The following is a 12,877-nucleotide window of genomic DNA, read 5'->3' as shown; positions in this document are numbered from 1 at the left end:
GTTGGGCAAATGTTCCTTTGCCTTGCTCTCTCTTCAACGAGAGCCAGTCGTCAATCTCCTTCGTGGCCTTTCTAGAGGAAGACAAAAGTACCATCTTGGGAAGATGAACGTGTTCATCTGGCACACTTGTCATGAGGAAAGTGGTGGCAGGAGAAGGAGTAGCTGGAGTGAAGAAGGCAGGATAGCTTGTGAGAAGGAAACAAAGAAGGGACGCTTAAGCCATGGGTGGAGAAGCATCTTGGTCTGCATCCTCTTCATCCGAAGAGACCGGAGATAGAGACAGATCTTAACAGGCTTCACAGTGGGAGCTTTCCTAATGAAGCACAAGATCTTGGATAATTGGTCCTTGATGAGAGCTAGAGAGGGGTCGTCCAATTCCAAGGCAGGACCTTCTTGTCTGAGAGAATGTCTTGAAGATGGCGCTGCGTGCTGAAAGTACGCAGTTGGGCAAACAGGAGTAGGTGCCTGGCGCGTGGGAACCAGTGCTGGGCACGTGGGAGCGGGAGCTGGGAGCGCGGGAGCAAGAGGTGGGCGCACGGGAGAGGAAGCTGGGAGCATGGGAACTGGAACTGGGCTCTTGGGAGCGGACATCTCGAGATGAGCCAGATGCTCAGGCGACAGGCACTAAGACCAATGCTTCTGATGCTTAGAATCCTTGGGAGAGCACGACAGTGGAGAATCCCAAGGGTGTGCCGGAAGGTGACAAGAGGTGAACACTGAGGGATCAACCCCATAGCTGCATGACAGGAGCAGAAAATCCAAGGTGTCCGTGACGCTTGACTGGCAGTGGGGGAGCAGGAGCCGAGTTATCCGCGTGCCTTTTCAATGGCCGGGATGAATCCAGGAAGCGTCTATGACACCCACGATTGGAATCTGAATCCTAGCTCAGTGACAAGTGGCACACATCCAGTGACATGCCTTTCCAATGGCAGTTGGTCGAAGCCTGGGAACTAGCAACAGGTTCAACAAAGGGGGCAGTAGCCCGTGGGCAAACCCCCTCAGCCTCCCTTGGACCTCCGGTATGTCTTCTCCCAGGAGCAGGGGAGCGGGACAGCGACTTCTGTCTATTGTCTATGAGCACCGACGGGATGGGAAACCACCTACTCCACTAACACATCACTTGGCACTTTGTCACAAGACACTTTGTCACTGAACACTTTGTCCATCAGGACACGTAGGGATGCCCCTATCTCCGACACTGAATTCACCACTAAACTGATCTTTTTATTGAATTTAGATTCGATTCTAGACCCTAGACTGGCACTGGCATCGGGGTCTGAAGAGAGGGAGGACAGAGGATAGGAGAGAGAGTATGTCCTGGGGTTGAGGGAAGAGCAAGGCTGGAGTCTGACTTAGGCTTAGGAGAAGGCTCTCTACTCACAGAGGCCCTACTTAAGGCATGAGTAGCCACCTTCCTAAGCCTATCTTTCTCAAGTTTATTAAGATGGGATTCAAACCTCTTCCAACTACAATCATCCCAATCCTTGCATTCAGAACATGTACTCTCCCTAGAACACACCTGCCCCCTACACTTAGTGCATATGGTATGTGCATCGTAACAAATCTTGAGTACTGCAATCTAGTCGTACAGCCCTTGCTACAGAAACGACAACTGGAAGAGCTAGAATCCAACATAGCTAAACTAGTAGGAAAGTAAGCTAATTGCAAAGCACAAAACAACAAAAGCCACAGCTTAACAAAACTAAAGGGAATATTTCACCGACTTCTAGCAAGCAAAGAACAACTGGCGAATCGTGAAAGCAGGAGCGCAAAAAAAGACATGTTGTCGAGAGCGCAGCATAAAATAGAAGGACCCCGCTGGCTTCTGTTGCTCCGTCGCTTCCATTGCAGTGGGCGGGGCCTGTCACCCCCACTTTGCAACCAACGCGTTACTGCAAATTTTGAATTTAAGATGCTGTGTGAGCATAATCATTAGCTAAGTAATTACTTGGTAAGTTACTGTACTTATGTAAAAAAACAGGTTTTACCATAGGAAAAACCTATTTTTGGTACCTGCTGTGAGTCCTCAAACCCACCCACTTTCCCTGATGAAAAGACATTGGACTGGGGTGAACATTTATCGTGCACAGACCTGGCGTGTAATGAAAATGGCACTGACTTGTGTTGTTGTCACATCTGTGTGACTAAGACAGAGAGACTAGGTAATCGTGTCCTGAGTCCTTTATATTCTATCACTTTGCCAACAAGCACTATTCTGGCCGAGAGCAACTACATGTAAGAGAATTCTTTGTACAGTAATTGGTTGGTCTGTCTTATGGAGTCCTGTGGGGACCATGACAGTGAAAATCCTTTGAGGACTCACAGTGGTTACCAGAAATAGGTTTTCTAATGTCAAAACCTGTTTTTTTTTATTTTATTTTAAGGCCATTTACAGATTCACAATCCCTTATTTACAAACTTTTGAGGCCCCCTGTGTTTTGTTTTTCTGAGTTTTGGATTTTGGAAATGAAGCATGTGCCATAAATATACAGAATCAAAAGAACTGTAATTCCAAAAATATTTGTGTATCATGCAACCCTTAAAATTTTGTTCTCAAAACATCTCATCACATACACATGTTATCATGTGAGTTACCTTTTCTATAGATTACACCAGGCTATGCGTAATGCTTTTCTACAGATTACACTAGGCTATGCTTAATGCGTGTTTCATTTTTGGAAGATTACGCCAGGTTGGGCTTATTGTCATACACTTCACCAAGCTTACCAAATTTCTGTCTTGTCTAATTATTCATTACTACTATTTCTTATAATCAACAAAAACTTACTATTTCATTCAAAACAATGGCATAAACAGCAGCGAATACTGACATAAACAAACGAATCAAGAAACAGCTGTTTGTCAGTGTCAGTTGCCATAATTACTGTACATTTAAGATTCAGAGTTATGTTACAGTTGTTTTCTTGAAAAAGCTTATCGTCAATTGTGACTCCCAAAATGCAATATATATTTTTATTTATCATGCAGTCGATAAGTTCTTAAAGTATACCACTAAATTTTAGCTGTGGCTGAAAAAACAAATAATGTGCAGGCTGCAAAATGTTTGGGAATAGGCAAAAGCAATGTCTGAAGCTTTACCTCATTTAAAATTTACTGCATACTAAAGGTAAGATGCAGTTTTAACCCAGCTTTGCTAATTTACAAAATAAAGTCTCCCCCAATTAGCATTTAGCAACTACAATGGCAGTGGGGTTGTCAGTAAATCTCAATCATCTATCACTTGGCAACAAGTAGCAATGATGATGACTGCAAAACTTAATCAGCTAATATTTTTGAGAATGTAAACATTACCAGATTACAAATTTTGTAAACAAATGTTTTTAAATTTATCATCTTAAATATAATTACTATTCGACCTTTGCAAATGGATATCAGATAACCTAAAAAAAATTTCACAAAATTCCACAAAAATTTCAGATTTGAGAGCTTTTTGGTTTTTAGAATTTCAAATAAGGGATTGTAAACCTGTACTACTGTTGAGAGAATTGCTATTTTCTGAAGAAACCAAAAAGATTATGTAGAAATTTTTATACATGTGGGTTATCCATTCATTTGTGAATGTTTATAATTTATTACTCATATATTCTACTGTAATAGCTAAGTAATGTTCACTTTTTCAGAGTGGACTTGGAAATCAGAATAAGCGTCGTAGTAGTCAAGGAACAAGTGAACAAGAGAACAGCTCTCTAAAACCCGAAGTTGAGACACCAGATTGGGAGGAAGCTGGAATGGGTTGGGTTAATAGGTAATTCCTAAAACTTATGGTTAATTATCACTAATAGCAAAATGTAGGTAATGAAAAAATAAGAGCTTTGTGTATTACTGCAATAAAAACTAGTGTTAAATATAATTTTGTTGAAGAGGATAATAATCATCGTAAGTTATAGGTTTCTTGTCCTATAGTACACATACATATTCAGTGAGATATTTATTCAAGTGTACCTGCGTTATACTTTAGAAAGTACAGTACCTTAATAAATGAGGTCTTCATAATAAAGTTAGCCTCTTTCACTGGCTACGAAAATTTATCATGTGTCAGTGTTAAGTATTTCAGCATATTAGTTATGCTAGTTTTTTGAACATCAGGCTCACACATATTGGTCATGTATCAAAAAAGTCATGTACATATGCAGAACTTTTCATTATGTAGCTGATTAGTCTTACAGCATGTAGTTTTCAAAAGGCAGACCTAATCCATCCCAAATCTTCTTAGTGACAAGTAAAAAGCATGAAAACTGACACCTAACCCTGAAGCACATGGCTTTTAAAAGAGAGGTTATGCTTGTGTTTTGCTTGTTTTGAAGGCTTGTTTCTAAATTTAATGCAGGATTGTTTTGTTACACAGAGGGGTATACATATAATTCATTTCCTTTTGGTTATTGAAATTATTCATAACTATGTATTTGGTATGGCTGTGGAAAATATTTACAATAATTTGGTACATACAGTATTTTAAGAGTGTATTATCCCTCTTACAAAATTAGTTTTGTTGCTTACTTTGCAGCTATCAGTTATCTTGAATTGTCCCTTTCTCTTAGGATTCTTTTAAAACATTGTGATAAAGATCAGTGTGCAAAGTATTAGTCAGGTAACTAATTAATGATCTGTGCACACTGATTTATGTAAAAATTCCCTACAAGTACAGTACTCATATACTCAATTCTGGGAAATTTTATATATTTTGCAAGCTGATGTAATGATTTCATGACCTTTTACTTTCATTTCAAAGAATGTAGTAATTGTACTGGAGACCATAATTTATGGTTACTGACAAAAACATCTTATTCCCCTTTATGTTGTAGGAATAATTTGTCAAGAGAACTCAATAGGTTCACTGCAAAACTTGGAGGTTGGTTGCTTATAGACTTCAAATAGTCCACTTTTATCATATATTAATACAGTAGTTAAAGGATAAAATATGTTTTGTTCTTAAGCTACTACAGCAGAATGAACTTGAAAACTTTGACTCTCCCTAACTATGCTAACTCTATGTATGGTACTTTACTGGTTTTGCTGAAAATTTTTGTAATGGATATTATTCTAATTCAATGCACAAATTATTTCTTAATAGCACCTCAGCTAATATTTGCTGTGACATATATTAGGTACAGTTAATATCAGTTATTTGTGCGGTATGAATGCAAATATATTCAAATTATGTTTGCTATATTAAAACAAAGCACTTTCGCCATGCATAAAATGTTTTGTTTGAGTGTAACGTGATTTGGTATGCTGGCTTTGCAATTCCTTATTATTACCAGATTGTAATATCTCTGTGTGTTTTGTTGCTTCATGTGAATAAATCTCTGTTTTGCAACATGTATCTTTTGTGTGAAAGTAATATGATTGGAACATGATTGGACCTATTAGTATTGTACTATTGTACTTTTTTCCATCACATAGGACCTGTAGCCTCCAAACTACATGATGTTCAGCACTGCAAGTTAGTAGTTTCTTTGCACATGATGCACATTAATGCCATTTCACTATGCTTTGGCTTACTAACTATACTATACTATACTCATAACTTACTTTTTCTTAATTGTACTTTTCAGCAATGAAAGCTTAATTAATTTAATCTCCCCTGTGTTGTATCTTTTGTTATTGTGTGCTATTGAAAGTTATAATAAAACTTTGAAAATTATTTGCTGTTTATCTAGCTATTGTTAATGTGTGTTTGCTTTTTCATATAAAGGATAACACTTATTTTGTATACTGTAACTTCGTTAAATAGCAGATTTTTATTTAGACTATAACACACTTTGTTTATAAAACACATTCCATCATTTCTTTATTCTAATTTGCTGGTAATGATAAATCCTGTATATAAATGGTGTCTATTTGTATTTACAAACTTTCAAGAACTTTTTATACTCACTGAGAGTGCTAAGGTAAGGGAGTACAAGAACAGTTTGCCTGCATTATATAATACAGACAGCTGGTCACACTTGCAATAGATTATAAACTTAATGTATGGGCCAGAAGCTCAGGAAACTGAATGTACAGTACCTATACTTGTATCATTATGGACAGTATTTGAAGTAAGATCTAAATAGGACTGAATTTCAGTGCTCAAGTTCTAGGTGTATGAACAAACATATACAGTAAATAATTTAAAATAAAGTACATATGTATCCTTCAATAATGGGTTAATGGTGAATGTCTAATTCTTTACTGTATAATGGTCTAAATTTGACTGTAAAATGATTTCATATTTATGGATGAATTAAGTTGGGTTTTTCTTCCCCTCAAAACATATTCTTTGGTTTCAGTCACACACACTATTGTATAATTTACAAGAATGAGTTTTTTTTTTTTTTTCTATTTTAATACACTGTACTGCCCTCATGTACTACACTTTATTTATTGCAGACTAAAGTTATATAAAAATGGTGTGGAGTTTAGTGTCTAATTTTGAATTCCTTATTTCTTTTTCTAACAGCTAGGTGTTGAGAGTGTCCACAAGTATTAATTGATGGCTGTCGTTAAAGGAGACTTTTGGTAAGAATCACTACCTTACATGTCACAATGATAATTTTTTTTAATGCACAAATTTTACAGATTATGTAGAGAAACATGTTATTTTATGCAGTACTGTACTATGTTTGTATCCTTTTCCATGAGTAAAACATCATAACAGTATAGATACTTTATGATTCCCACGAGTTGTGCACCGTGATGGTATTGGTATACATTATAATTCTCTTTCTGATAACTGTAAGGCTTCACTGTGTAAAAGCCATATTAACAGTTCCCTTTCACCTAAGGTAAAGCTTCAAGGAGAGAAGTACCTTACAGTGAAAGGTGTAATCTACATGTACTTCTTTTTCTACTGTGCACATATAAATTTGTTTTCTATTGAATGGAAGCCTATATTTAAATATTTTCAAATAAGTAGACACTTTGGCTAATTTGTCATCAGTCTATAAATAAGTTGTAATGTTTCAGTGATTGGCACATGCTAATTATTTTGTGTTGGTTTTCCCCAAAAGCTTTGAAATTCAGTATAATGTTGAGTTGATAAAAAGCAGCATCACTGTATAATCTGATTTTTATTATATATTTTTCCATAAATTTCATTTTGGTTTAATTGAATTAATCTTGTATAAGAATTAAATCTTGTATAAGAATTACAGTACTGTAATATGACAATAATTAGAACTCATATAAAATAAAAAAACTGTACACTCTATATGTACTCAAACTAAGTGGAAACTTATGTAACGAATATTATTACACCTACCTCAGTCTTGAAAGCATTCTTTTTCATATCCTTTGAGAGTTTCTTTACAGTTTGGTGTAGTTCATGAATAGTTTAGCCAAACTGCTTTTTTTGTTAGCTTAAATAATCAGTTTTTCTTTAGCCGCTAGAGTCCTCTTGATATCAGTCTGTAATTATCAAAACATAATATAATAAATAAATTTAAAAGTATTTCCAACAACAACTGTAATGCAATTTATTATCCAGTACAGTATAGGTATGTATTTGTAATTTGCACTAATAATAAATAGATATTTTGCAAGTGCAGTGCTGTTATTTGTTATTTGAGCATTTTGCAAGTGCAATACTGTACTTAGTTTGTTATTTGTACTATGCTCAATCTATAACTTTTGAGTCTAACATTTACATAGGTAACAGAGACTTTGTAGATCAGTTAAGATATTTCTTTTCTATTAAAGATATGTTAAATATTTATGATATAACTGTAATGCCTCAGTTTTTAAAAAAATATCTTATTGTTCCATGTAAGGCACAATTAGGAATATTAGATAAAAGCACGTCATAAATGTATGAATAAGTTGGAAATAATTTTTGAACACATAATTGGCATACAGCATTTTGCATCTGTGAACACTTTTTATACAATCTGCAAGAATGTGTGCACTGTGTTATATTGTTTTGTTTCTTCTTGACTCCATTAATCACATGTGTATTTTACTGTGTGGTCCACAACGTCCCAGGTTTATCAGGATTATGTCTATTAGACGGTAGTAGTCCTACTACATATGTTCACTGTGGACCCTCAGTGTACAGGTACCTGCTAACCACTAGTATGCAAAGCTCTTTTGCCCAGTTCCTCAGGTGTTTGCCTTTTGTAGAGATTGCCATTAGAATCTCTTCAATATTTATTTTCTCATTTGTTTATCAGCTCCTTAACCTCTCTTCACTTTGTGATCAATATCCGATAACAGTGACTCACGACAGTAGGTCCGTTGCAGTTGCCAAGTTTATCTTTAAGATTGCTGGCTTGTTCAGGGTGACCATTGGGAATACTGTAGTTTACTTTTTCATTATGAATACTGTTGTTTACTTTTTCATTACTAAAGTGTAACTTTTTACTGTGTCTTCATCCTCTCGCTTAAAGGGTACCTTTGTATAATTATTGCTTAATTTGCTAGTTTCTGGGTGAAGTTTTATTAGTCTGGAGTTGACTAGTGTTTACCTAGCTTGGACTTCAAGGTGTGTTGTCTTTTATGCAACTCCCAGTTTCTCCACTAGCACCACCTTCCATACTTATAGGGCACCCCACTTTTGTTGATGGTTTTGTTACATGCCATGAACACACCTCACATGCCTGACCTATGGACAATTCCTACCTGCAAGTCTCCCTCGTTCTAAGGCTACTGTGCTTGTGAACTGGCATGCCCGTTCACCTCTGCCAGGCCCTCTTCCCTGTTCAACTTGTACAATTCCCATGCCACATCCTTCACTTCTTCCTGGTCTTTTGTTACTTCCAATGATGAGGTTCACTTTATCCATTGAGGGTGATCAGGGTTTACCTGCACAAGACTAGAACCTAGAAAGACAATACCTGCAGATCGTTCTTATTCATGGGCCAAAGAAAGAAGCAGGTAATGAAGAACATGTCTTCCTTTGGCTGCAACAGGAGACTGTCATAGCCAATGATAACATATATATAAAGTGAAGTGGAATGGTTAGCGAGCAAGCCTCCTAAGTCAAGCGCACTTTATTTCTGTTACTTTCAAACTAACCTACATTGTCCTCTATTAAATGCACAGCTACCTGGTGATGCAAATCTACCTTTATGACTTCATCTATTTTAATAAATGTGATGCATAAATGGTTAGACTTGTATTTGTTTGGACAAATAGTTAAGACTTTTCATATTTTACAAATGCTAATCCACCTCCATCTCTCATATATGACACTGCCATGAGACCGGCTTTCAGGATTTTTGGCCCTTAAGTTTAATTTAATGGTAGAAGTGCCAGGTCTTCATTTTGTGATCTATGAGACTTTTACCCGATACAAGCTTCTTCCTTTACACAACACTAGTGGCCTAGATACTGTACATACATTCTACAAACCTATGAGCAAAAAAAAAAAAATTTTTTTTTTGGACTTATGAAGTCTCAAGGTACAACAAACATTTGGGGACTGAAGCATCTCAGCCCCCTTCCTAAATCCTACTACATATGATGAACTGAGTAGTAATAAAAACTGACTTTTCCTATTATAAAAAAAAAAAAAAAAGATTTTTCACACAAACCTAATACTCATATAATGAGTGTTGTCCTCCTAGCACCAGAACACTCGCTGCCTCACACTCAGTCTTCACAAAAGTAAGGTTGTTAGTAGATACATACATAAAGAACCAAAGTAAACCTGTGCAGTAGGACTTCTACTTCCATCTGATATATATGACTGGTGAACCTGGGAATTGACAAACCATGAAATATGGCACATATACATTTACTGGATCTGTATAAAACATCTTTTTTTGTGTTGTAAAACATTAAGTGTTTAAACAGGCAAACTTAGCCACGATAGTCATTAGCAGGTGTATTTCTTCCATGCTAATTTTTTTACAATGACTAAGCAAGTTTAAATGGAAAAACAAAAAGAAAATCAAAAACAAATTAGCTTACTAAACAAGTTGCAATCAACATAATAATCAAAAGATACTGAGCAAAGAATTCATGTGAACATATGCATATCTTATATCATGTGAATATATGCATATCTTATACTATTAGAAAATAGACTGTAGTTACTTAAATTCAAGTTTTTCATTACTATGTAGTTTTATAATAGGTTTAGCTTAAATTTAGGCAACAAAACTGAAATGATATTACTTTTCAGCTAAAATTGGTAGTTACTATATTGTAAACTCATGAAATTCAAACGAGCAGTATGACAGTTAAGTCTGTTTGTATGGTTATGCAATGATGGAATCCCCATGGAAAGTGTACTGAAAAGACATATGAATTTACTTCTGCAGTAGGAGTGTTTGTTAGAATTTTAACTGATATCTGGGGACCATAGAACTTAACCTTTTTACTCTAAGATTTTGAGGAAACAAAAGTCTTTATTTTACCAAAAAACCATTACTAATAATGTGCTCAGTGTGTGTGTTGCAGGAAATCTCACACATAAGTCCTCTGTAGAAAAAACAAAAATGATAGCCAGTGGTCGATAGTATAATTCATGCACATATGATTCCATGGTTCCCCCAGTGGCTAGCTATCTCACTTGTGTGTCTGCTGACTTGTTCAAAGCTAACAAAGATCCCCAGACTTTTTTTATGTTTTTAAGAAGATTGTCACATTTATTCACCTTTATGTATCCCTTTTTAATTTCATTATTCATTATAACTGTTACTTATTACATTTTCCCTTTTTTTTTTTGGACATCAGCAGGTCTGTTTAAACTTGCCAGCTGGAGGTTAAGCAGGAGAATGATGAAACTACTCTACTGCACTGTAATAATCTTGAAGTTTAAGTTATTTGCTTACTTTCTGTTAAGGTTTTTGGTGCTGGCTTCTAACTATAATGGGTTGTTGTGTAGAATGAACTTCAGCAATACCCCAAACTTGCGTGATTTGAATTGCGGCAATTCACAGACACGTGAACTTTTCATTCGAACTTAACTAACTGTCATACACGAGTTTTTCACATACACGTGAACATTTGCGAATACTGAGAAACCCTGCAAAAGTATTTATGTTTAATTTTTTGTGTAATTTATAAGTCTTTAAGCTTTTATGTTAAATTATATAACATTAAATAATAAAAGTAATAATTTCTCTGTCTCTCTCTTTTCTCTCTTTTACTGAGATGAGAGAATTTTTATGGTACATGTATATGTGTATTTGTTTTTGTATGATCAATTTTTTACCTGATAAGTACTAATTTTCAAATATTAATAATAACAATAATATAACTGTAATTACAAAATTCGTATGTGACAGTATTTTAAACAAACAAATATCTTTCCCTCACCTTTTGAGAAGAAGCTCGAAGGCAAAGCTGTCAGACATGTCACTTTACCATGACAAGAATGGAGTGTTGCTGATTAGCAGGTCAAAGGTTTCTTATGTAATAATCTCTCTCTCTGTCCGTAATAATTCATAAAAAATTTCACTCTCTTAAGTAAGGACAATTGTTATCTCTCTCTCTCTCTCTCTCTCTCTCTCTCTCTCTCTCTCTCTCTCTCTCTCTCTCTCTCTCTCTCTCTCTCTCTCTCTCGTTTGTAGTTAGCGCAACCTATGTATTACTGTTTCTCTGTATGTCTTTAACTGTACAGCAGATAATTTTAAATTGATCTAATTTTACCTGTACTGTTTACAAACTGTAAATGCTGACAGAGACATAGAGCATTTCAGAACAAAGAGAGACATAGAATAAAGAAGTTTTTAAAAACGAGGTTGAGAAGACTTGTAACAATAGATCACTGGAATGGGGGGGAGAGAGAAATAGTACACTAATCTTCACACACTCCTATATTCTTACGTCAACCATTTATCTCTCTCTTTTTTTTTTTTTTTTTTTTTTTTATAACTTTCAGATGAAATTATAGTAACTTCAATTTCATTTAGAAGTTAGTTTAATATTGAATTTCCATCTTTTGATATCTAACGAAAGAGTAACTTCTCTCTCTCTCTCGTGTTATTCTCTGTCTCCGTAATAATTGATACATAATTTCACTCTCTTAAGTGTAAATGCGCTAGTTTGGCAAATACGTTCTAAAACATAGAGACATAATAACTAAGAGTTGTATTAATCAAAATAAAAAACACTGATTGTTCATGAAAAAGCATTTCAGAACAAAGAGAAAGAGACATAGAATAAAGAAGTTATTAAAAAGAGGTTGAGAAGACTTCTAAAAATAGATCAGTCGGAAGGGGAGAGAGACAGAAATTCTCTTCCAACTCTCTCTTTTTATGTCAACCATTTATTTCTTTTTTTAAGGGTAATGTATTAAGCTAACTTTTAAATGAAATTACAGTAACTCTAATTTCATTTAAAAGTTAGCTTAATAATTTGGGAGCATGATTAGGGTCATATTTAGCATTTAAACTTTAGAAATAAGCATTTATTAGCATTTTTAGAGACCGTGCCAAACTTATGCGAAACTTCACCTTGTGCGAGGGGTTCTGGAATCTAACCTTGCATAAGTTCAGGGTATGACTGTAATGTATAGCCACATCGTACTAGAATCAGTACTTGCAGTCTGTCATATTATCTCTTCTATCTTGACCAACAAAATGTGAGTCCCTTTTGGAGGTTTCAATTTTCTGAGATGGAAAGTCAGCCACTAGCCCCAGGAAGCTAGTATGGCACTTCCTCAGAACAGGTGACCATCTTCCCTCTAACTGACAATCCTCCCAATGGCCTCCCCAACCTGTCAAGGAGGCATTCATATGCATTATCACTTGTACGAAAGGTGGAGTCAAGTCGGCCTGTTTACCAGAGACCCCTTTCAGGTCCATGGACAGAGTATCTTCCCAATTTCAGATGAACGGGGATCACAGAGACTTTTCCTGGCATATGAGAGCCAGACTCTGTTAAATCCTACAGTCACAATCTCAGGGTTAGACCTACAACAGACCTA

General features: G+C 35.6%; 1 protein-coding gene and 1 long non-coding RNA gene across 19 annotated transcripts in view; one reads left to right on the top strand and one right to left on the bottom strand.

Annotated features, from left to right (window-relative positions):
- The window catches only part of LOC136848690 (dystrobrevin beta-like), a 226,338-nt gene extending 219,061 nt beyond the window's left edge, over positions 1-7,277 (top strand). For 17 of the 18 annotated variants that reach the window (XM_067121187.1, XM_067121191.1, XM_067121192.1 and 14 more), the window contains 2 exons: positions 3,642-3,766; positions 6,464-7,277. In XM_067121187.1, the coding sequence (XP_066977288.1) occupies positions 3,642-3,766; positions 6,464-6,467 (129 nt within the window). In that variant the 3' untranslated portion in view covers positions 6,468-7,277. Of the gene's footprint in view, positions 1-3,641; positions 3,905-6,463 lie in introns of those variants that run through there. The other variant, XM_067121175.1, reaches the window with a different exon arrangement.
- LOC136848691 (uncharacterized) overlaps positions 1-11,382 on the bottom strand; it is a 28,999-nt gene extending 17,617 nt beyond the window's left edge. The window contains exons 1-2 of the long non-coding RNA XR_010856096.1: positions 11,266-11,382; positions 7,265-7,410 (exon numbers count right to left, since the gene is read on the bottom strand). This is a non-coding gene — a long non-coding RNA (uncharacterized lncRNA). The remainder of the gene's footprint in view (positions 1-7,264; positions 7,411-11,265) is intronic.
- Between the last annotated feature and the right edge of the window lie 1,495 nt (positions 11,383-12,877).

Source organism: Macrobrachium rosenbergii, chromosome 19 (assembly GCF_040412425.1).
Source record: "Macrobrachium rosenbergii isolate ZJJX-2024 chromosome 19, ASM4041242v1, whole genome shotgun sequence".
Classification (NCBI taxonomy): domain Eukaryota; kingdom Metazoa; phylum Arthropoda; class Malacostraca; order Decapoda; family Palaemonidae; genus Macrobrachium; species Macrobrachium rosenbergii.
Note: the sequence above shows the minus strand (reverse complement) of the source record. Positions and strands in the feature narration are given on the sequence as shown.